Source organism: Bufo gargarizans, chromosome 4, assembly GCF_014858855.1.
Source record: "Bufo gargarizans isolate SCDJY-AF-19 chromosome 4, ASM1485885v1, whole genome shotgun sequence".
Taxonomy (NCBI): Eukaryota; Metazoa; Chordata; class Amphibia; order Anura; family Bufonidae; genus Bufo; species Bufo gargarizans.
The window spans coordinates 311,075,518-311,102,583 of NC_058083.1; the positions used below are offsets into that span (position 1 = coordinate 311,075,518).

At 42.6% G+C, this 27,066-nt stretch overlaps 1 protein-coding gene across 1 annotated transcript; it reads left to right on the plus strand.

Annotated features, from left to right (window-relative positions):
* On the plus strand, positions 1-25,643 carry C4H6orf58 (chromosome 4 C6orf58 homolog). Its single transcript, XM_044291770.1, has 6 exons — positions 1-366; positions 5,572-5,658; positions 10,628-10,806; positions 17,016-17,149; positions 17,379-17,617; positions 24,134-25,643. The coding sequence occupies exons 1-6, from the start codon at positions 51-53 to the stop codon at positions 24,313-24,315; spliced, it is 1,137 nt and encodes a 378-aa protein (XP_044147705.1). The 5' UTR covers positions 1-50; the 3' UTR covers positions 24,316-25,643.
* The last annotated feature ends 1,423 nt before the right edge of the window (positions 25,644-27,066 follow it).

The window sequence follows — 27,066 nt, forward strand, 5'->3', positions numbered from 1 at the left end:
AGACAGAAGCTTAATAAGCAGACATACACAGCAGTGGCAACATTTTATTGATGGTGACCATACTCCGCAGAGTTACTATGTCATTGTCTCTGTGGCTGGTATTGGCCTTATGCAGTGCCAATGCTGAAGTATCCAGTCACAGTGAAAATTACCCTCCAATGTGGGAACTTGCTCCTGAAAACCTGACTGATTTCAGCATTCAGAATGAGACAGTCATTATCAACCCTTGGGATTACCTAGAGCGGATGGGAATGTATAAAATTTTACTAAATGTCACCGCACCATTTTTGGATATGAAAGAACCAGATAATAAAAGAAATATACTTTGGGGATTGCCTCTGCAACATGGATGGCAGTTCCATACAGGTAATGTACACTGTCCGTGACTGCTAATATTTTGGTTGGTATCAGCGCTTGTAAGTGAAAAATACAGAAGAGGTGCAGATCTTTCAATGATTATTTTTTCTCACTGTCTATTCCCTTCCTGGTTTTGGTCTAACAGGGTATTTGAGAGTCAAACATTCTACATACCGTATGTCTTGGGATATCAAATATTGTGGTCATATGTAATGCCTTTCGGAGTAGCATGTGACTTTTAAACTTTAGATCAAATATGCAATCAATCCAAACTCTACAACCAGTAATACTATGAAATACAGATTTTACCTGTATGACTATTGACTACATAAGCATAGTCAGACACATTTATGTTCTGGCTCAAATATAGAGTTGGAAATGTGTTTATAGTCTTATTCTGCGGCATAAATGTGACATTTCGGTTTGTAATAAACATACATGTGATAGTTTATCCAAAATCGTTCATTTGTGCACTGATTTTGCTTAAAGGGTAACTCATATTTTTTTTATTTGCTAGTTTATTAGAGCTAGGCATGTATACCTAAGTTTGTCTGTCAATGATTGTCAAAAGATCTGTAATTACCTTATAATAACAGCCTTCATTAATGTCCTCTATCCCTTTCCACTGCTCCCTTTAAAGACCTTGCTATGGCTTGTCTGTCTTCCCTTTAGTATGAACAGAAGACGGAGGGGCCGTCTTCCACATTGCATGCCTGCATTAGGCTTCAGAGTGAGGAGGCGTGTCTCTCAGTAATCCAATCTGATTGGCTGGCAGGGAGCTGCTGGCTACAGCAAGTGTGTATGGGAAGTGAGGGAAAGCAGTTTTGGCCTCAGAGAACTGCCAGAGGAGCCATCTTGAGAAGATCCTCGTATTGTAAATGTTTAAACAGCCGTAACTAAGGGAAAAACTCAAGGAAACTGGTGGCATGTGAAGAAATTAAATATTGCTTTATGCATAATGCTGCAGCAGCAGTAACATATGCTAAAATAGATTGTTTGATGAAAACATGACAATTACCCTTTAACACATATCCAGTAAATGTTACCACTTTTTATGCAGTTAATGAGGGAGGTTTATAAGGGGTCTATACCTTGTAAGAAATGTAGGTTTGTGTCATTTTCATAGTTAGCTGCTTTCTGGATGACTAATATGTCATACAATTGCCATATGCCATCTGGGGTGGCATTTGCTGAGATAGTGTAAAGGATTAGATGTTAAATACAGATCCGTTTCAGCGAGAAATAGGCTTTTGAGGTCTGTGGTATCACTACTTAGGTATGTTGCAAAGTTAAAGTGAAAGTCACAAGTGTGCTCGAGCATCTAGATTTTAGATGCATCAAAGAAGTAGGACAGCACATAGCTGAAGTGAAATGGAGCGTCAATACCTGAGTACACTAATTTTCATCACTTTGAATATCACTTGAGCCCATGACAATGGGTTTCTATTGGATATGCACAATTGTTATCACTACTACAACCAAGTGCACTACGTCAACTATATAGCATCTAGATGTTAGTTCATAGATTAGTTGGTGGAGCTGCAGGGTTTGAATAGTAAGGGCATTCAGTGTTTCTTTTCAATATGAGCGGCAACAGGAACAATGATATGGGAGTTTAATGTAAAAGTGGTAGAGAAATTTGTAATGTGTATAGTCATACCACATGTGATACAAGGCTCTTTTTACTTGTGAAAGCTTAATCAACCATCCCTTGGTAGAAGAACTCATTGGGCCAGATTTATCATTAGCTCAAGTCAGAATAATGGAGTGAAAAAGTTGCAAATTTTGGCGCAATCGCTAAAACTGCGCATAAATTTGCTGCTCTGCACTATGCTCGCCAGTTTTCTAAAAGTGGGCGTGTTTTATTATGTAAATAAATCTCTAGACAGATTTACTATTGCGACTATTTAAAAAGTCGCAAAAAAGTCGTAAAAAAGTGCGCAATTTCACTCCAGTGAGGACCGTGCTTATCTTATGAGACTTTTCAACAGAACATGCGACTTTTTCGTAAAGATGTGCGACTTTTGTAAAGCTGCTTACTGACGGATAAACTGCTACCGTCAAACCACATTTATCACAGTCTAAAAGGGCCGATCATAAATCTGATTTGGCTAAAACTGACTTTAGCCATATGTGAAAGTGGAGTGAGCTGTCAGAGTCATGATAAATCTGGCCCCTTGAGTTTTATCTTTAGACACAATATAAGCACTTTTTCAATTAAAAATATAAAAATATATACAGTATTAGGGACTATTAGAAACACAATATTTATCTTATATAGGAGATTATTGAATAGAACACAAAGCTCTCTCACAAGAATGCATGTCCTTTTGAATAATGACTTTATTCTTAAAGGGTGTTTTCCGCTTCTTAACAATTTTTGGCCGCTCCTACCTACAGGGCCGATTCTGGCTCTTCTGCTGCCTGAGGCAAAAATTTTAATGGCACCCTTCTCCCATTGAAAAATAGTATGCAAGCCAAGTAGCCACCAAACTCCGAGACTGTCCTTCCAGATCTGGAGCGGTACAAGTACAGATAATACTGTTGATATTACCTGCAGCCCTATGTAACAACACAGGTAACACAGTGATAAATCTTTGTGTACAGATAATATAGTAGATGTCCCCTGCAGTCCTATGTAACAGCACATATAACACTGTGATGGCTATCTGAGTACAGAAAATGTAGTGGTGTTACCTGCAGTCCTATGTAAAACCACAGATAACACTAGTGCTAATAAAGTGGTAGTGTTACCCGCAGTCCTATGTAAAACCACAGATAACACTAATGCTGATAATGTGGTTATGTTACCTGCAGTCCTATGTGAAACCACAGATAACACTAGTGCTGCTGATGTGGTAGTGTTACCTACCTGTGCCTGTCCCATGGGACTCCATGCTAGCGGCACTGCCTCCTCTTCCTTCTTCTTCTTGCTCCACACAGAACTTCCTGATGCAGCTGCGTCAAGACACTGTAGGCATGGTGATGGTGACACACACACAGGGACAAACACACATACACACGCACAGGGACAGAAACACACAGACACAGACTCACACAGGGACATACACACAGGGACACACACACACACACTGGGACAGACACACATAGGGACAGACACTAACAGGGACAGACACACACACAGGGGCAGACAGACACAGGGACAGACACATACACACAGGGACAGACACACACACAAGGACAGACACACACAGGGACAGATACACAGGGACAGACACACACATAGGGACATACACACACAGGGACAGATACACAGGGACAGACACACACATAGGGACAGACACACACATTGGGACAGACACACACAGGGACAGACAGACACACACACAGGGACAGACACACAGGGGCAGACACACACACAGGGGCAGACACATACACACACACACAGGGACAGACAGACACACACACAGGGACAGACACTCGCACATGGACGTACACACACACTGGGACAGACACACACACTGGCACAGACACACGCACAGGGATCTACACACAGACTGGAACAGACACACATGGACAGAAAAACACAAAGATACACACAGGGACAGACACACACACAGGGACAGACACACACACTGGGACAGACACTCGCACTTGGATGTACACACACACAGGGATAGGCACAGGGACAGACAGACACGCACAGGGACAGACACACACAGGGACAGACACTCGCACATGGACGTACACACACACAGGGACAGACACACAGGGGCAGACACACACACACAGGGGCAGACACATACACACACACACACACAGGGACAGACACTCGCACATGGACGTACACACACACTGGGACAGACACACGCACAGGGATCTACACACAGACTGGAACAGACACACATGGACAGAAAAACACAAAGATACACACAGGGACAGACACACACACAGGGACAGACACACACACTGGGACAGACACTCGCACTTGGATGTACACACACACAGGGATAGGCACAGGGACAGACAGACACGCACAGGGACAGACACACACAGGGACAGACACTCGCACATGGACGTACACACACACAGGGACAGACACACAGGGGCAGACACACACACACAGGGGCAGACACATACACACACACAGGGACAGACACTCGCACATGGACGTACACACACACTGGGACAGACACACACACTGGCACAGACACACGTACAGGGATCTACACACAGACTGGAACAGACACACATGGACAGAAAAACACAAAGATACACACAGGGACAGACACACACACAGGGACAGACACACACACTGGGACAGACACACAGGGACAGACACTCGCACATGGATGTACACACACACAGGGATAGGCACAGGGACAGACACACACGCACAGGGACAGACACACACAGGGACAGACACTCGCACATGGACGTACACACACACAGGGACAGGCACACGTACAGTGAAAGACACACACGCACAGGGACAGATACACACGCACAGGGACAGATACACACGCACAGGGACAGATACACACGCACAGGGACAGACACACACACAGGGACAGACATACAGGGACAGACACTCGCACATGGACATAAACACACACACACAGGGAATACTGGCGCCATCCAGCAGTGTTTAACTGCTATGTGGATGCCGCCACCTCAAAAATACTCCAACCTTCCGCCTGAGGCGAGATTCTCATCTTGCCTTATGGCAGAAACGGCCCTGCCTGCCTATGCCAGACCTGTTGAGGGAAGCACACTTACCTGCTCACTGCTGCTTGTAATCTTCCAGCATGGATAGGGGCATATGTGCCTCAGCAGCTAATGACTGTCTGAAGCAGTCACATGTCCCCCAAGTAGCTCGTCACATGGTGATGTAACCCTTGAGGGACATATCACCACTGCAGCCATTGGCTGTAGCAGCACATGTGACTCCTACCTATGCCAGAAATTTACAAGTGGGTACCGGCATACGGTGAACACCGCAGTGGACCGAAGGAGAGGAACCAAGTGGCAGGAAAGAGATAAGTATGCTTCCCTCCACAGAGATCATATATTTTGGAGATATTACTGTTAATAAGATCTTTGTAAGTTATTATATAAAATGCGTTTTGTCTGATTGTCTTATCTTTTTCTCATTAGTCATGATGATGTTAAGGTGTAAAGTTATTATTAGCAGAGAGAAATTAATTTTACTATGTTACTGGAATAATCTACTTTCTAATTTTTCTAAATTAGGTCGACTACAAGATCCATCTATACAGGCTTCACGTGGTCAGAACAGTGAAGACCAAACAAGCATCTCAACAAAAAGTTGGTGGGCTTGTGAGTATAGCGGTACTAACCTGTTACAGGATTAGTAAAATAATCCTAGAAAACTGGATGGATGTGCAGTATGCAAGACCGACACGGGAACTAGTCGTGACGCCAGTACCTTTTGTGGTGGTACAACCATTTACTGTAGTATTAATTGAGGAACTGAAGACTGAGACGAGGATGGTGTAATTCAACTTATAACTTTTACTGAACGTTGCCCCTAGTAACAATTCCATCCAAGGAATAAACAGTCTTTGGAACATCCCAGTGTAAAATACAGTCTCATGCATACAGGGGTAGGGTAATATAAGTCCTCAGAAGAAACAGGCTCTTAGTCTTATATATATATATATATATATATATATATATATGTAAGAAAGCTACTGCTTCAGACTAGGCTTTGAAGAAATAAGTCTTTGGCTGGTAAAAACTCTCGCCCGATCCTAACCTGACTTGAACGTGGTTTGCAGAGTCCTTGAATCTCTATTTTCCAGTGTTTTCTGACAGATGGCCTATCAGTCCTCAGGGTTTAAACTGGAAGGTGTGGATGCCGGAAGCTCTGTCCTACACCTGCTTGCAAAGGTGCTTGGGAAGCCCTTAAGTATGGCCGTCTGCTATCAGCCGTCTATTTGACTTAAAATACATGTAATAATCCCCTTGATCACCTGCAGTTGCAGCTTGTCACTGGTCACCCCGGAGGAATGAGCTGTAGAAGTGGACTTCTCACCTCTGGATGGAATCTTGTGACTTTAACCCTGGGCTGTGGAGCCAACAGGGAGAGAGCAGAGAGGTAGGAGGCCTCCCTCCAGCAAGCAGCTACTTCATGGCTGCTCTCTGACTAAACTAGTCTGAACCTGCCTAAACTGGGCCTGAGCTAAGCTATATATAAACTGTAACACTGCCCCATCTTGTGGAGAAACTAGTGTAGTGCACCCTAACTAGGCCTGTGTAAAGGATCTTACATGCAGAATCACATAGTGACATGGGAGAATATGACATGAGATGAAATACAGCATACAGTAATAATACATGATAATAAAACATAATAAAAGAAGTTTGAGGTGCCCACGCCCACGTAGTAGGACACTGCAGATGGAGCAGTTGTATAACTTTCAGACTGCTCACAAAAAGTTAGGGATATATGACTTTCGGGTGAAATCTATGGAGGCGTAAAAAGTTCAGGCTACAGTGATATTATATCATAAAATTAGGGCATTTAAGTAGAAGCATGCAATGGTGATTTCCTCATCTCAAACAATTTATTGAAACAAAAGCCAACAACAGTGGTGGGTATATCCCCACATAAAATGGCAATGTCTCTTGTCATGTGGCTTTGAGCATCAATTACAGTTTGACAACGGCATCTCATGCTGTTCACAAGTTGACTTATTGTCTGCGGAGGCATGGCATCCCACTCTTCTTGAAGGGCGTCCCTCAGGTCATTGAGGGTCTGGGGTAAAAAGTTATGAGGCTTTATATCATAGGTTTTCAATGGGATTCAGGTCTTGAGAAAGTGCAGGCCACTCCATTTGAGGTACCCCAGTCTCCAGCAGGGCACTACGACTGGATTGATGATGTTATTTAAGTAGTATGGGCTTATCACTGAACCATGCACAAAGTGTAGAGCAGTTCTGTATTTACTAGACACACATGCCTATACTGTAATACCACCACCGCCAACACCAAAGGCTCGTCTGGTGACAACAGTGGCTGATGCATAGCGCTCTCCTTGATGTCTCCAACATCATTGGTGGCCATTATTTTTGCTCAGCAACATTTGCAAGTAGATTGTTCTCCTCCTGCTTTGTAGGTATACTCAAAACATACTGATGGATTATCCTGCTAAAATTTGCATTCTTAGTAAATGGGGACAGATGTTATTTAGAGCTGTGGAATGTGTAGGTGCTAAGCAATGAGAGAAAATAACAAAGTACATTACAAATATCTCAAACTCAGTCTATTTGCAATTAAAGTCTAGTAATAGCTGTATAAAATGTTGCAGATTTACTGATGGACAAACTAGTAGAGGAAATGGTTTCTTTGGTTTGTTTTTTTTTTTTAAAAGGTAAAAAAACATTAGCTAAGGTTGATATGTGTCTGGTAGCATTTTCATGACCACATTATGTCTATTTTCTTTTCTGAGAAAACAGTTACTATGTAACTACCCAAATGCATAACTTTACATTTATACACATTTAACCTCATTTGTTCAAGTCAGCTTGTAGTTTAAGGACATCTTCGATAGATCCATAGATTGCTTCTACATCAGGGATGCCCAAACTACGGCCCTCCAGCTGTTGCAAAACTACAGCACCCAGCATTCCTGGACAGTCTACTACTATTAGGGCATGTTGGGAGTTGTAGTTTTGCAACAGCTGGAGGGCTGCAGGTTGGGCATCCCTGTATTAAAGTCTACATACACAGCATTTTAGTTTTTGCAACAGTTGGAGGGCCGCAGTTTAAGCATCCCTGCTCTACATCATTAATACATAAGTTAAATAATAGGGGACCCAGCACTGAACATTGGGGTACACGACTTATAACCGGGGATCATTCAGAACAGGAATCATTGACCACAAATCTCTGGACACGATCCTTCAGCCAGTTTTAAATCCAATCACAAAGTGTGACCTAAGCAGAAATTGATATGGTTCACACCTCTTATAGTCAATGGGGATCCGGTGGCACACAGTCATATCCTGCAATGCTAGATACAGTGAGCTCCGGTAGCCTGATCCTCAGCCGGATTTGGCAATCAAATTCCAAACGCAACTCCAAACGGGGCCCAACTATGGCCAGTTATAGACATATGGGTGCTCTATTACTCCTGTTTTATGGACTGAGCACCTGACCCTCCTGTAATTAATCAGAAAATAAGTTGGAGTGCTATACCCCTGGTTCTGATGAACTGCAGGAGGTCTGGGTGTTCCATCCATATTATGGGCTCAAAAAAAGCACTGTATTATACCTAAAAAGAGGCTAAATACAATGTGTGGCTGACATGGCCCATCACAGGTAGGAACTAGTGTTAGGGACCACTCATAAAGGCGGCCTTGACGTGGTGAGTGGCTTATTACATTTTCGCCAAAATGTACACCAATGCCTCATTCAACATCCAGCATAGAGGCAGGGCAGAGTGCTGGTTGCAGAGTGCGATTGCATTTGTGTTTTTACGTAAATACAATAGTTGTTTTTCTTTCTTTCTTTTTTTTATATGGTAATAAAAAATTATTATTTATGGCGACAGTCAATGATTGAAAATGTATTTTCTGCATGATGAAAATAGCTTCCATTTGTTAGGAATATATTACATTCCTGTCTAGTGATAATCATTATTACTATTACTGCATTGTGTTGCTGTTGTCACTAGAGAAACAGTCTGCATATTTTACTCTATAGATTGGGTATGGACAGGATAGGGGCAGCGTCTCTTTAACTCTTGTACAGGGATCTGGACTATCCTGCAGGGGAACCACCAGACTGCTGCCACAGGGGTCAAGAGACAACAGTGCAGGGCTCTAAGGGATGAGGCTAAAGTGTTTTCAGTGACAGGCTGAGGTCAGGAAAGGCAGAGTTAATGCAATACACTAGTCTGAAGTCAAGGTAGGCAGCTCAGGGTCAGCACATAGATCACACGGAGGTCTGGTTAGGCGGGAAAGGGTGAAATCCGGGAGTCAGGCAGAAGTTGGAACATGGAACAGGTAAGCAAACTAACAGCACATTTTTTCAGGAAACTTACAAACTAGAACATATTGTTCAAGCAACCTTCACATAGGAGAAGGTGCCTTAAGTATGCCAGGGTAGCTAGCTATTCGCTGGGGAAGATTAGGATGTGCACACATTGGAACCTTAAAGAGCCAGAGAGAGTGAGCATGTCCCATGGACAGTGAGATGCATCGATGGCAGGAAGCAGGCCTCACCCTGCATGGGCCAGGACCGCTGGGTAGGAACAGAGAAATATCGATGTGGACGGACCGCTTGAGCCCTGAAGCTGTGGAGTGGGGGAGCAAGGTGGCCACTGGAAGGAATAGAGCATGATAGGCACTGACCACTGCTGTAACATTCTTATTATGTATCATTATGATTATGATTATGTATCATTATGATTGTTAGTACCAGTACTTCTTCAGTGCCATAAGAGATCATGCAGTTCAGCTGATTAGCATTTTAGCATCCAAATAGATGTCTTAGACTTTGAAGAGCAATTGTATATCATTTGTATGGTGATACATAAAGTCCATCCAGATTTGGTTTTTATTCACTTATTGTACTCTTTTCCATTGTATGGTCCCTATGCGAGGCACAGGCACCATACTCTCCTCCTGAAGTAATTAGCACAATACAGACCAATAGCAAACTACAGGAAGTCTAGCGGCTGCTTAACAAATCTGTACAAATATATATAAAGCACAGAAGTAAACGACACTCTAAAGATGGTAACAGGAGATATTCTTCTATACTTACATTTTGATGGCTGTATAGACAATGGCCCAGATTTACAAAATTTGTCTAAAAAATTGTGCAAATTGGCACAATTTTTTGCAACTAGGGCTTCTTCAATTGTTTGCCACTCAAAGAGTTATGAATTGGCATGAATGGGGATTGTCTTCTCTGGATAGGGGACATAATCCACTATGTACCACTTTCTGGCAAAATTGCTCCATAATTCTGTAAAAATTCTGTCTCAAGGTAAGTTGGCATAGAACTAGACAAAAGTGTATATCCCTACACTCCATTTATCATCCAGCCACTGAGATAAATCTGGTGCAAGTGTAGACAGCCTAAGTTTACACAATCTATTTGATTAGTACTGTAAATATGTACCTATGTTCGGTGAGCTTTATTGAAAGCAAAAAACATTATCCTACAGTAAATAGGTGCAATATGTATGCCCATATTCAGTTTTGTAAAAACCACTGGATTTTTTCTTTAAATAAATATATAACTTCTTTACAGCATATATTTTACCTTATTTTAGGTATGAATTACTACTTGGCTGTTATCCCATTTCTTGGAGCTGTTGATGCTGGGTTATTTGAAGGATTTCCTTTTGGCATAGTCATAACTCGCCCAGATGAATCTACTGACTTTTGCTACAGCATTGAAGACTGTCGCACATCTTCTAAAGCATTGGATGAATGGAGAGCCTTTTTTGAGGTAGTTGGGTTACCCATGTAGCAGAAACTGCATATGCTGATTGCTACTGTTTGCATTCCTCCTATGTGTAAATGTGTGGCTATACATAATTGTTTGTTTAATGGGAATCTGCAGATTTGTACCTATGAAACTGGCTGACCTGTTTGCACTTGCATCTGAAGGCATCTGTGTTTTTCCCATGTTCATATGAGCCTGCATTACAAAGAAAAATGAAATTTTAATATATGCAAATGAGCCTCTAAGAGCAATCGGGGCGTTGCGGTTACACTTAGAGGCTCTTCTCTCTCTGCAACTGCCATGTCCACTTTGATTGACTTTAGGAGAAGCCCTAGGCCATACAAGAAACAGCTATCTTATGTGTATAAGAATATTAAAAGATGAGAAACATTACTTCATTTTTCGGAAAAACATGCTTCACATTTTTCCAAATTTTGACTTGTAATGTGCATGATGTGTACTCCAGCATGGTTCTTATAAAAACTACAAATCGTTTTGCAAAATTCAAAGTTTAATACATGACTCAAAAGTCAAAATATTATGACCGCTGGAACATAAACGGGCTAAAATGTTACTGGTCCTTAACCTGGAACCCTTAAGGACTAGGGAAAATGCCCCTGCGTCTTATGGGGTGAATAGTAATGAGCGCTTCCATTATGTAAGTGCTCATTAGTACTGGAGGACCAGGAAGCGGTGAAGGCTCTGTACTCACCGCTTCCTGGTCCTCGGCTGTTGGCTGCGAAGGCTGCGCACAGCGTGAGGGCGCTCTGTGACCTCACGCTGTGCGCATCAGATCACAGCACAGCCGACAGCAGAAGGAAGAGGATTGAGATGTAGGTGAGGAGCGGCGGCGTCCAGGAGCAGGAGAGGTAGTTGTAGTAGAAGTGTTTTTTGTTTTTTTTATCTTATTGTCCTCTTCTAAAACCCAGGTGTGTCTTATGGGCCGGTGCGTCTTATATGGCGAAAAATACAGTATTTTAATTTTAGAATTTTTGACTTTTCCTCGCTACATTCCAATTGCCATGACTGTTTAAATTTTCCATTCACAAAGCCATATGCTGACTTATTTTTTGCAGGACAAAATGCACTTTGTAATGCCACCAGTTCATTTACAGTACCATGTCTGGAAAATTGAGTAAAATTGAAAATAAAAAATACACACAATTCTGCCAAGGTTTTTGGGGTTTTGATATTACAGTGTTTACTGTGAGCTAAAAATGACATGAAGTTCTTATTCTGTGGGTCAATACGATTACAGCAATACTACATTTGTTTTGTTTTCATTTTGTTTTATAACTTTTTTATTGTTTATATATTATTATATGCAAAATTAAAAAAGGGGAATGATTTGAACTTTTTAAATATTTTTATGTTTTCCATTTAGACTTTTTACACAGTAACTTTTAGCAGGGGCGGATTAAGTGCATGATAGGCCCGGGGCTGTCTACCCAATTCGGCCCCCCCCCCCCCATTTTAGTTTTAGTTTTTTTTTCTATATAAAGAGGCTGCGGTGCAGTGGCTGAGCTGTAATACCGAGCGCAGGGCTATCAAATGGACAGCGCTGTGCTTGGTAACGAGCAAAGAGGCTGCGACGCTCACTGGGACATCGCGGTCTCCTCAAACAGCTGATTGGTGGGGGTGCCAGGAGTCAGACCCCCACCATCTCATAACTCTCTGTGTACAGATGTCATAGATGTTACCTGCAGTCTTATGTAACACCCCACATAACACAGTGAACTATTGTGTTATGTGGGGTGTTACATAGGACTGCATGGAACATCTACTACATTATCTGTACACAGAAAGTTATCACTGTTATCTGGGCTGTTACATAGGACTGCAGGTGACAAATACAAATTTTAGTTGCCAAATTTAAAATACATACGATTATGATAAAAAAAAGATATGGAGGAGAAGATGAGACGCAGGTCACAGTAGTGAGTTAGCTCTATATATAGGAGAATACAGCGCCACATACCTCTTACATCCAGTGACATATCCTGTCATGTAGATCCTCTCTTTCATCTTCTCCTCCGTTTGACCAAGACCGCCATGACAAATTCTTTCAGCCGCATCTCGTCTCTACAGAGTTTGTTACACAGACACGTTAGAGTTCTCATAATTGGGGTCATTTATCAAACTGGTGTAAAATACAACTGGCTTAGGTGCCCACAGCAACCAATCAGATTCCACCAAAGGAGCTGTGAAAAATGAAAGCTGGAATCTGATTGGCTGCTATGGGTAACTAACCCAGTTATACTTTACACCAGTTTGATAAATTACCCCAAAAGTCCCTATAGTGTCTACAGCAATTATAATGTCCCCTAGAGTGCCCCCAGTAATAATAACACCCTATATTGTGTTCCAGGTAATAATACCTGTATAGTGTCCCCCAAAATAATGTCCCCTAATAGAAAGGCCCCCACACTACCCCCATATAGTAATTTCCCCCCACACTGCCCCATATAGTAATTTCCCCCACACTGCTCCCATATAGTAGTTTCCCCCACACTGCCCCATATAGTAATTTCCCCCACACTGCCCCCACACAGTAATTCCCCCACACTGCCCCCACACAGTAATTCCCCCACACTGATCCATATAGCAATTTCCCCCACACTGCCCCCACACAGTAATTCCCCCACACTGATCCATATAGTAATTTCCCCCACACTGCCCCCATATAGTAATTTCCCCCACACTGGCCCATATAGTAATTTCCCCCACACTGGCCCATATAGTAATTTCCCCCACACTGCCCCATATAATAATTTCCCCCACACTGCCCCATATAATAATTTCCCCCACACTGCCCCCAAATAGTAATTTTCCCCACACTGCCCCCCAAATAGTAATTTCCCCCACACTGCCCCCCAAATAGTAATTTCCCCCACACTGCCCCCCAAATAGTAATTTCCCCCAAATAGTAATTTCCCCCACACTGCCCCCTAATAGTAATTTCCCCCACACTGCCCCATATAGTAATTTCTCCCACTCTGCCCCATATAGTAAATTCCCCCACACTGCTCCATACAGTAATTTCTTCCACACTGCCTCCCATATAGTAATTTCCCCCACTCTGCCCCATATAATAATTTCCCCCACACTGCCCCCAAATAGTAATTTCTTCCACACTGCCCCCAAATAATCATTTCCCCCACACTGCCCCCAAATAGTAATTTCCCCCACACTGCCCCCAAATAGTAATTTCCCCCACACTGCCCCCATATAGTAATTTCCCCCACACTGCCCCATATAGTAATTTCCCCCACACTGCCCCATATAGTAATTTCCCCCACACTGCCCCATATAGTAGTTTCCCCCACACTGCTCTATACAGCAATTTCTTCCACACTGCCTCCCATATAGTAATTTCCCCCACACTGCCCCATAAAGTAATTTCCCCCACACTGCCCCCATAAAGTAATTTCCCCCACACTGCCCCATAAAGTAATTTCCCCCACACTGCCCCATAAAGTAATTTCCCCCACACTGCCCCATAAAGTAATTTCCCCCACACTGCCCCATAAAGTAATTTCCCCCCACACTGCCCCCATAAAGTAATTTCCCCCACACTGCCCCCAAATAGTAATTTCCACCACACTGCCCCCAAATAGTAATTTCCACCACACTGCCCTCAAATAGTAATTTCCCCCACACTGCTCCATACAGTAATTTCTTCCACACTGCCCCAAATAGTAATTTCTTCCACACTGCCCCAAATAGTAATTTCCCCCACACTGCCCCCATATAATAATTTCTTCCACACTGCCCCATATAGTAATTTCCCCCATATAGTAAGTTCCCCCACACTGCTCCATACAGTAATTTCCCCCACACTGCCTCCCATGTAGTAATTTCACCAACAAAGTAATTTGCTGTCCACACTGCCCCCATCAAGTAATAACCCCACACACTGCCCCCCATTAGATCATTTTACCTGACACTGCCATCCATTAAGTAATTTGTCCCCACACTGACATCCATTAAGTAATTTGCCCCCCACACTGCAATCAATTAAGTTATTTGCTCCCACACTGCCATCCATTAAGTGATTTGCCCCGACACTGCCATCCATTAAGTAATTTGCCCCCACACTGCCCCATCATTAAGTAATTTGCCCCCCACACTGCCCCATCAAGTAATAACCCCCCACACTGCCCCCCATTAGATAATTTGCCCCCACACTGCCATCCATTAAGTAAATAGCCCCCCACACTGCCCCCACAGTATTAATTTCTCCACACTGCCCTCACAGTATTAATTCCCCCCATGGTAGTAATTTGCCCCTACAGTATTAATTGTCTCCCACACTACCCCCACAGTATTAATTTCCCCTATACTAGTAATTTGCCCCCACATAGTAGTTTGCCCCCCCTGTTCCTTCAGTAATGTCCCCCAAAGTCAGCAGTTGGCACACAAAAAAATAAAAAAAATAAAAGCTAATACTTACCTGTGTCCCAGCCGGCGCTCACTCGTAGATGGTGCAGGCGTGCGCACACACGTCAGTGTGCTGCGTCCGGGCACAGGCACGGCGCGATGACATCATCACGCCCGCCTGCACCGGGATTTTACTACCGCATAGGCTTCAGGCCTGCTAGGCCTGAAGCCTATGGTGGTGATCGGCGGTGGGGCAGGGAACTATGCGCTCCCGTGCCCCGCCGTAGTTTGTGGGCGCTTGGGTCGTTGGGCCCCCCAGCGATGTCGGGCCCGGGGCTACCGACCCAAACGCCCCAATTATAATCCGCCACTGACTTTTAGTCCCCTTAGGGGGCAAGGACCTGGGTTCTTTGGATCCCTTGTCCTATTCAAAATGTTATAAAACTATAATTATGGTGAATGGGATTCTGCTGCTCTGCCTGCCGAGCTGTGCCTCATGCACGGATGTGCAGGCAGATTACCATGACAGGCCTGGGAACCTTCAGCAGGCCCCAAGCTATCATGGTAACTGGTTGCAGCCTCGTGATTTCACCACTGCGAGGGCTCCAATTAGAAGGCAAGAGAGCCTCCTCCCTCAGCCTAACCCCAGAGATACCGCGATCACTATTGAACGCAGCTCCTGAGAGCTTAAATGACCAGTTTCGGTGTCATCTCCGATCTCTGTAATTGCAGCTGGATGCCTGCTGTATTATACGCCGTGTATGGCGCAGGTTCAGTGCATCAGCCAAATCCATACAAGCACCTTGTTTATAATGCTGTACATGTGTGGCATTATGCGTTAAGGCTAAAAGTTGTTACCTAAGTCTACTTTCACACTCGCGTTTTAGCTTTCTGTTTCTGAGATCCATTCAGGGCTCTCACAAGCGGTCCAAAACGGATCAGTTTTGCTCTAATGCATTCTGAATGGAAAAGGATCCGCTCAGAATGCATCCGTTTGAATCAGTTCAGTCTCCATTCCGCTTGCAGCGTTTTGGTGTCCGTCTGATGAAACTGAGCCAAACGGATCCGTCCTGGCAAACAATGTAAGTCAATTGGGACGGATCCGTTTTCTCTGACACAATCTGGCACAAAAGAAAACAGATCCGTCCTCCATTGACTTTCAATAGTGTTCAAGACGGATTCGTCTTTGCTATGTTAAAGATAATACAAACGGATCCGTTCTGAATGGATGCAGACGGTTGTATTTTCTGAACGGATCCGTCCATGATGGATCTGCACAAAGCGTGAGTGTGAAAGTAGCCTAAAGGTTTAAATGGACTTAAGTAATCTGAGTTGTGTGGAAATGATATTTATTTCAGATATAAATCTACAATAAAACCGTGACATTTTCAGAAAGGTTTTTCCAAATTTAATGTGACTGTTAGGGGAGTGGGGGTGGGGGTTAAAGAGGTTGTCCAGCATTGAGGATATTTTTTATAGACCCCTGCAATGTTGCAATGTTGTACAGTTATGCATTTGTTGAAAAATGTAGCCCCCTTCAGATCTCCCTGTCCCCGTCCTGTAAACTTCTGGCTGTCACATGCGCAAGTGCAATGAATGACTGTCCTCACCAGTGACGTGTCCCAAGTGGTACATGACCAATTAGTGATGTGCCACATGGGGCCAGTTAATTGCTACAGTAGGGCCGTGACAGCAGGTGAGTATAAGACCCTAGAGCTGGACAACCCATTTAGCACAGACATAGATAAACATAATAAACAAAAATAAGCAGACTTATTTCTCTACATCATTGTTATTTTCTAAATATTTGTTATGCTATATTTGTACTGCAGTCAATCAAGACATCAAATGAAATATCTAACATGTCTGTCCCACCATTATCCAAAGAAGAAGAAAGAGTCTTATCCTATATGTGGAGGGCTCATGTTGAGTCTATTAACGCTGCACTTCCACGCTGCTCAGAAAGGTACAGCGGCCGAAAAGCAAATTGCTATTTTTGTCTACTTTTATTTATTTTTTGTTGTCCCAGTACATCTGTAGTAGTACTGTTCTGATAAATGTTCACCATCATGTTTCCACTTGTAAGAGCTGTTTATGAAACAATTATTCTTAACAACTCTACAAAGTGTTAAAATATGTATAAATAAATATTTGTAGCAAATCCCAAAATGTTTCTAATATTCATGTCTGCACAGGTTACGCTACCTCTCAGGTCCTGAAGGAAGATTCGGAAAAGAATGGGCAATGACTGTTGAATTTTTAGCAGCTGCTAACTTCCCCACTGATTTTCAGAGCACAAATGCTTTTCAGACATTTCTACCAAACAGGATGCTGGTAGAGAATGATAAGCCTCCCAACATCCCTGACTTCTCAGAAGAAGAAAATCGGGTTCTGTCTATATTAAATTTGATTTATCAAGCTAACACATTTACAGGTATGTTCACTGGAAAATGCTGGTGTCCAGCAGAGCAAAATGTACTAATTTAATACATACATACAATGTTAAACTTGCATTCCAATGATAGTAAATGTTCCAGGAATTAAAAATAAAGTTACACTTTTTATTGAGAATGTTCGTAAGGTTAGAGCAAAGCCCTGAGATAAACTCTTAAATCACTGGATCCCCCTGATTTCCCCTTTGTCTTCTTCCCCTCCATCCAGGGCCAATGTAGGGAGCGTGGGCAAAATGGGCAATTGCAGCCACTGCATTGAGTGCCATCATCACTGCTGCTCAGCTCACTGCCTGGCCATCCATTAATTTAGAGAGCAGGTGGACAGCAGTAACGGAGGGCGCAGAAGAGTGCACAGAGCCAATGGAGCAGCGGAAGGACTCAAGCTCTGCATGCTTGAATCCCTTGCTCTGCCTCTTGTGTTCCAACATACCGTCTGTGCCACATGGCCCAAACGTCACATACTGACCTAAGTTGTGACCCACAGTGTCAGGTCATAGTAGATATTAGGAAGGGTCCTGTCTGTCCTACAGCGTTAATGGGAGCAGTGCTGCAGTAACAAGCTGCTTTCACAACAAGATTGGCAGTGCTGTGTAGTTATGACACTGACTTTCGGTGATGAAGCTACATCCAAACAGCTAGTGGGAGCAGGGTGTCAGATCCCTGACGGTCAGCTAGTGATGGCCTATACTGACTATAGGCCACCACTTAGTAAAGGCTGGACAACCCCTGTTTTAAAGGGATTAGAAGAAATCCTGTTCTGATGTTTGCCAGCCTACAGCGATGACTCCCCAACACAGACATGTGACCGCTGCATCTGATCACTGGCCACAGCAGTGACCTCACCGATGCTGATAGGTTACAAACTCAGTGGTCAGGGCTGGATTTCAGTATAAACAATGGTCTTCAGGGGAAAACACCTTTAAGTGATGAAGCTACATCCGAACAGCTAGTGGGAGCAGGGTGTCAGATCCCTGACGGTCAGCTAGTGATGGCCTATACTGACTATAGGCCACCACTTAGTAAAGGCTGGACAACCCCTTTAATGTTTTGAAGGGATTAGAAGAAATCATGTTCTGATGTTTACCAGCCTACAGCGATGACTCCCCAACACAGACATGTGACCGCTGCATCTGATCACTGGCCACAGCAGTGACCTCAGCGATGCTGATAGGTTACAAACTGCAGTGGTCAGGGCTGGATTTCAGTCTTCAGGGGAAAACACCTTTAAGTAGTGCAAAAGAAGTGTAACTAGTGCCCTTTTGTTCTGGAGATCAGTGATGGTCTCAGATCTCAGGTGTAAAAATATCTGTGACAACTTCTCCTTTAAATATTTTATCGTGAACTTCAGACAATACAAATCTAACCTTTTCTACGTGAAACCCTCTTAGTCTTTTTTCACATCTTGTGGTGAACGCTCTGCAGGGGGCTCAGTGATGCAATGACCACATTTCCTTTGTATTTGCACGATAATATATCTGTAACTCTTATTAAATGCAGCTGCCACCTTTAATCTTAAGGAAGATGTACTATTTACATTTTATATGGCAATAATGTTTGACAAACTTTATGTACTTTGGTGGATAATTGAATGTAGAGTTTGCCAACTTCATATTACAAAATGAATAATTGAATGCCTTCACTTCAAATGTAATTTTGAGAATTGATTTAGTCAAATATGCTTGTGCAAACTGTAAACTTTCTACCAGAATTCTTCGCTGAATGTCTCTGCAGGTCTCATTTCCCTCCGTGTTCATCAAGGTGCATATGAAAGAATATGTTTAGAATGTGCTCAGTGGATTATTTCAAAGAAGTGAACTGGTGTGAAATAATGGTGCAGCCAGATGTGAAATATAGTAATAATACAGCCCAATCATATAATGAATAGAAAACTTCCCATGGCTTACTTTATACAAAAAGATTAACACAATTTTCTCTGTAATTCACAGCAGGGTTGTAATGAATGTTATTACTAGATTGGTTCTCTTTACTGAGTTTTATTATGTAAGCCCTGGCCAAGGTTCTCGTCAAGGGGACTTGCCAAAGCATCAAGGATTCTGTAATTTTTGATATAATGTATTTGTTGTAGCATTGCTCAGAACAATATTTGCCATTTAGTTTATTGGTGCTAGAGATTGATATTGTCTATTGTCACATTGTCCTTCTGGCATGATTACTTTGAATTACTTAGATCACTGCTCAAGATTAAAATGAATTTGAACAAAAAAACAGGCAGTTTTGGGGATAGTTTTTTTTTTCTTTGAACCAAAAGAATCAAAAAATCAAACATTCAAAAGGAAGGAAACATATAAAGGAAAGACTCATATGTGTGACAGATTAGCAATGTACCTTACCAGGAAGATTCCACAGCCTAGCACCCTGACTGTAATACACATCACAGGTCGCCAGTGGCGTAATAATGACATTGCAGCAGGGCTGCTGGAGGCCATGATGTGTATTGAAGTGAGGGCCCGGGCCACATCATTATCATGCTGCCAGCCTTGCTGCTAACAGTAGCCTGCCAGTTCCATCTGCTGTCAGGTCCTTTGACACCCAGTGGCCGGATAGAAGTCACAGCAGACTTAATTATTAGTCAGTCCTCCGGGTATCAAAGTACATGAGGCTTCTCCCACTTCCTGCATCAATTCACCTCTGGGGCCCAGGCCAGCCATACAGCTCTCTCAACATCAGGGCAGGGGGGCACAGGCAGAGGGGGGCACAGGCAGAGGGGGGGCGCAGGCAGATGGGGGGCACAGGCAGAGGGGGGTACAGGCAGAGGGGGCACAGGCAGAGGGGGGTGCAGGCAGAGGGGGAGTTCAGGCAGAGGGGGAGCACAGGCAGAGGGGGGGAAGCACAGGCAGAGGGGGGTGCAGGAAGAGGGGGGGCACAGGCAGAGGGGGAGCACAGGCAGAGGGGGAGAACAGGCAGAGGAGGCACAGGAAGAGGGGGAGCACAGGCAGAGGGGGAGCACAGGAAGAGGGGGGCTCAGGCAGAGGGGGAGCACAGGCAGAGGGGGAGCACAGGCAGAGGGGGGCGCAGGAAGAGGGGGAGCACAGGCAGAGGGGGGACACAGGCAGAGAGGGGGGTGGACTCTCTCAGGCTCACTGGTATTCACAAATATAAACCCTGCACTCTGTGTTACATTTGGAGGACATGCCAAAGTCATATGTAATCAAAAGGATAATCCACAGCACTCCCTTTATTAGATCCAGTCTCAGTGAATAACACTAGAAAGTATATAAAGGGCCAGAGGGACTTCATATTGTTATTCACTGAACCTGGATCTCCTTAAACCTGAATATTTTATATTAGTTCAAGGGAATGCTGTGGATTAGCCTTTCGATAGGCTGCCTGGTGTAGGTGTGTTGTTTCTGTATTCACACTGTGTGACTGTGCTGCATAATGGTTTGCTGGCCCCGCTTACTTGGCTTAGTCGTGCTTTCTATCAGTTTGGTGCCGTCTACAATGTGTCCATTTTTACATTTATTTCCAAGACCACTTTGAGTTCCCACTCCGCCACTACTCATGCGTCTCTCTTTTGTATCCATTCCTGTGTTTATACCATAATCTGGACCAAAAATGCATGTGTGAATCCGACTGTAATGTAAAAGAACAAAGTTCAATATTTTTTTTAAACTGAGTTTCTTTTCATCAATTTGGCCAGTGTTCTGGTTCAAAAGAAATATGTTAGGGTGATTGTACTAATGGGCTTCTGTGGTGTCAATATACAATAAATTTGCAATGAGGTGTAAAATGGGTTGCCCAGCTTTTATTAAGTGATGGCCTATCCTTAGTATAGGCCATCACTAGCTGATCAGTGCTTTTATTGACAGCAACCTCCCTATCCCTGTTTGAATTGACACATACTGTAGCTGTGGTTCACCTGATTAAAACAGTTTATTTTTTTAATACTTTTTCTTAATATGCAAATTATGAATTTGGTGCAATGAGGGTGTCACAATTGCCCTTGCTCTTGTTGCCCCCAAGCTCGACTAATTTCTGTGGCCAGCCCCTCCATTGTTCCTTTCATTGACAGAACCAGGCAGTGGCAAAGTAGCAAGAGAAGGTCTGATTACAGAAAGGAGTGGAGATTGGATGCAAGAAGAGCAGATTAAGAAAAAATATAATAACTTGGAAATGGCATCTCAGATCAACAAAAGAAAAACAGCACATTAATCAGATGAACTACAGCTACGTGGCTATGCAAACAGTTAGACTAGTGACAGATTCCCTTTAAACTTTGGTAACCCCTTTAAGCTTGGCATACACAATAGAAAAATGTTGGCCAAACCTCCTAATTTTTCTGAGACCAGTCATCCATCAAATGTGCATGGTGGCCTCCTGTCTCTCTTACAATGGCTGATGTTAGGATTGGCCAATGAATTTCAACTCCTTAGTCCTTTTGCTCTCAGGGAGATAAATCACCACCAGAGGTCAAGCAAGCATGAGTATGGGAGAAATCAGGAGCGAGTTTGTAATTTCTTAAATGGAGACACTGAAAAACTGATACAGTGTGTTATTCCTAAGGAAGGTGTAGACTCTAGAGGAAGACAGTGTAACGAGCAGAAAGTTAAAGAACAGAAACTCTAAATCATGAACATCCCACTCAGACCTTCCAATATTAGTCCAGACTGTGTTTTATAGACAATAAACATGGGCAAATGGTAGATTTTTAAGTGTCATAAATTGGCTTACTGTATATTCTCAGAGATTCTGCACAGTACCTCCTCTTTATAAGACAGGTCAAGAAGTTCATTATAGATGGAGAGATTGCTCTATGTATTTTTAGCTCTTGTCTCCACTTGTTCATAGCTGCCACCTTTTCCGTTCATTACTCATTATATAAACCTATTAAGGACATCTTCCTTATCAGAACTGATGTATAATTGACAGGTCACATTAAATCTATCACACCTTTTCATGTTAAAACCCATTCTTCTTGGTCTGTCCTTGGTTTATTACCTATAATTTATTGTGCTCTTATCTGTCTTATTCTCTACTTTTTCTACTTTATTCTCTACACTTTATTCTTAACATTTTTATAATAACTACATTATCTAGGTTATATCACACTTTAAAAAAAGGCCACTTTTTGTATTTTTATTGTATTTTACATACAAATCCTTATTGCATTAAAACATTGCGTGGACTGTTCTCATTACTCAAGTTACATTTTCATGAGAAGAAAGGTGCCCTCTAATTAGGTAATCTGTAAGATGCCTCCAATTATGTAGGTACAGGTCAACTCAGTAAAAGGTCTAAAAGGACTCTAAAATGGTAGGTCAGAATGGTTGAACTATGAAGGACCATGTATAATTTGTTTATAGGAGACTTTGTGCGTGTCACACATGTGACCAGCTTATGCTGACCAGCAGAGAGTACTCGCTAAAAGAAGAGATGGTGCTATATATGGTGACTAGTGCATCCAACCTATTTTCTTCATCCCCCGAACTGCATTCCCTTAACACTGGGTTCACACCTGAGAGTTTTACAGCGCGTTCCTACGCGCTGTAAAACGCTCAGCAAGGAGAAACCAATGATTCCCTATGGGAATGGTTCACACCTGGGCGTTTTACAGCGCGTACGATCGCGCTGTAAAATGCCCTACGCTCAAAAAAGTACATGAGCTTCTTTGGGGCGTTTTGTCGCGCGTTCCCGTACATAGACATTCGGGAACGCGTGACAATGGGCGTTCGCTTGTCTCTGTATGAGCGATTGTAAACGCCGGTACAATCGCGCATACAGAGCGCTCCTTTCGGAACGCTCAGGTGTGAACCCAGGGTTAATGGGAAAAACACCAGCAACCTGTCCTAGATTGAGAGCAGGACTGGTTGCCTAGACTTGGGGGCCTCACTATAAACTACTCTCTGGCACTTGTATGTACTACATGTTGGTGACTTCTCCTGTCAGGCTGCTCAGCCATGATGGCATATTATAGGCCGTATCTCAGCTTTATCATCTATTGTAGAGCAGTGTAGAGTGTAGTGAGGCCCTGCTCCCTCAGCCCCCCTAGGCAGTTCTGCAAGTGATGGCAACCAGTCCTGCTCACATTCGGTGCTAGTGGCCATTTTAAATCATTCTCGGAGCACTCCTTTTAATGAATCCCTGTGCAATCTGATATTGATGACCTATCCTGGAAAACCATTTTAACTTGGCCTCCTTATTACACCTTTATAGTTATGATATATTTTTGTTCTGTATAGGTTATTTATTACATGTTTATGTAAAAAGTCTATCACCAGGAATTCCATTTTAAATTAGATAATATATAAATTGTTCTAAGACTGGGTTCAGGTGCAGTGGATAAGTTCTGATGCCTATCTTTCCATTAATATCCCTCAAACACATAGTTATAAGGGGTTTTACAAGATTCAAATATCGATGACCTATCCTCAGGATAGATGCTATAATTCCAAAGAGTGTGACCCAGGGTCATTAATAAACTAAAATAAGTTTTTATTATTATTATTTATAATTTAATATATATATTTTTTTCATAGGTGGTTTTCTGTTGAGACTCTGGAAAAAAGCCATGTGTTCTGAACAAGGAAGAGCTGCTGGACGAAATCTCCTTCAAAATATGATCACTGACCCGCACATGGCACCACAAACAATTATTAAGATCATTACAGAATTGGCTAAAAATTCATCATGTGAGGTGCAGAAAAACGGGCAGAGTTAGAGGATATATTTAGTAGACTTGTACTGTTAAGAGTGACACTCTTAATAAGGCAATGTTGTCAAAACCAATTTTCAAATGAGTTACTCTTGCTTAGCTCATACCATCCTCTTTAAGACATATCTAGCTGAGAATACAAATGAGAACTCTATTAATTAGTTTTCTAAGTCATTAGAAGATTGATGTAAGGCCAAGTGATAACTGGACTCAATCTGCACTCTTTTCCCTTTGCTTGAGCAAATGATCAAACTGTAATAGGACAAGTGCTTTGGCTTAATGGCTGGGTATTATTTTGCTTTGAATGAACTGATTTGAACAAAAATAGCATATAGCATTGTGATTTAGCCCACCTCAATGAACAGTAGTGACGATACCACGGCCAATACCAAGGGATGGTACAAGCTTAAAAACAATAATTGTTTTCTGTTTCCTCCATTGCATTTGAATCAGGTACTAGACTTAAGAGCATTAACTAACGCCACAAGTACATTGCTAGGCGAATAATTAAAATCTTTACAACGCTGCCTATTTTTTTACCATAACAGGTCAATTTCATGCTCGGTGAGTGCACTCACTACAATCAATTTTGCAAGTCTATAATTATATTTTTAGATTGGAAAAAATAAAACATTTTCCAGGACAAGGGAAAAAAACACTAAAAGAAATGAATGTTTTTTTTTTCTTATTAAATCTGCTTAAATATTTTTATAACCTTTAATATATCCAAATCCAGCTTTCAATTACATTGTGTCACTTAATGGACACACTTCTAATATGGTGTTATTATTTAACAATTTTCAAAGGAAATAAAATAATGAGGTCTAACGAAGTGTGTTTTTTTTTAATTTTAATTACTTGGTTCATAGATCAGAGTAATTATATTTTAACAGATATCATGTATTATGATCTTAAAGTAATTACTGCAGCTGCCAGCTGTTGAATAATTAAGTTAATTCACCATAGAAATATTTTGCCATAAGCAATGTTTGTGTCATTAACAACATATATACGGGCGGTTTAGAAGGGCAGTGTGGTGTAACAGAGATGAGCACATCTGCAGAGGATTGTAATGGCTATATGGCAAAGGGATGGGCGGGTAATTTGGTCACAGCTGGATCATTACTTAGTTATTAAAAAGAAAAAAAAATGATACCGTTTTTAAAATGTAGTGAAAGGTGAACAGACTTTATGAATATGTATCCAGGTAATTAACGAGGACCCGTCCCCTCTCCTGTCATGTCTATTTTAGTAAATACTTGTGTCCCACATAAAATAATAATTTTGGAGCATTTTTCTAATAAATCTATGTTGTGCTGTTCTTCTGTTGTTCCTCCTACAAATTTATAACTAAGGCTACTTTCACACTAGCGTTCAGAGCGGATCCGTTCTGAACGGATCCGCTCATATAATGCAGACGGTGGCTCCGTTCAGAACGGATCCGTCTGCATTATATTGTCAAAAAATGTGTGAAATTAGCCTGAACGGATCCGTCCAGACTTTTACATTGAAAGTCAATGGGGGACGGATCCGTTTGAAGATTGAGCCATATTGTGTCATCTTCAAACGGATCAGTCCCCATTGACTTACATTGTAAGTCTGGACGGATCCGCTTGCCTCCGCACGGCCAGGCGGACACCCGAACGCTGCAAGCAGCGTTCGGGTGTCCTCCTGCGGAGCGGAGGCTGAACGCCGCCAGACTGATGCATTCTGAGCGGATCCGCGTCCACTCAGAATGCATTAGGGCTGGACTGAAGCGTTCGGGTCCGCTTGTGAGCCCCTTCAAACGGAGCTCACAAGCGGACAGCCGAACGCTAGTGTGAAAGTAGCCTAAACTGATGACTTGGTGTTACACATTGGAGAGTGTCCCTACACAGTCAGACATTGTCCAATCAGTGCCGCCAGTATAAGACTGTGTAGGGAGAATGGTAACGCCCAGTTGTAAATGTATTTGTGCATTTCTAGGAGAAATAACTGAGAAAGAGCTCAATGCAGTGCTCTAAAAAAGCGGCTCCAGGATTCTTACATTATAGGGAATACAAGTATTTACTAAAACAGACATGTCAGCAGTTTCCACCCCTAAAAACTGCTTATATAGGTGACAGAAAGAGCAAGTCAAATATACTTCATGTAATGTCATAGTATGACGTGATATAAAAGTTTTAAGCCTCCTGGTTAGAAAACTGCAAGTGCCCAGGAGGTGGTCCCTGCATGTTCAGTTTCTGGGGCTCTCTGTACTGAACATTTCTCAGCCCTCCCCTCTGAACTGAGTGACAGCTCACACATTCAATCAGAAGACTGCTGTCATTCAGAGCAGAGGGGAGGGGCTTGGAATCATGCAGTGCACTGAACAGCAAGGACCGCCTCCTGGTGATTGCGGCATCGGGAGGATTACAACTTTGCTTTCTCTTCCATACAACCTGCATGAACATCACATGCACTATGTTTTCCTTGCTCTCCATATCACCTACATAGTGAGGTTAGTAGTTTTTTGAGAGTCTATATTTGCTCTAAAACTCCATTTAAATACAGCAATAAGATACATTTCCAAGATCAACCATACTTGCTTTTAAATCAGGGTTTCTGACTGGGGCCATCATCATGTAAAATCATAAAACACTTTTCAACCAGCTGACGCATACAGGATCCTATGTCAGGAAAAGGTTTCATGCCCACAGAAGGGTACACGGAACCTGCCAGAGGGTAGGCTGAGTCCCTTTGGCGCCATACTATGAGGCTTTAACCACTCTATGTCAC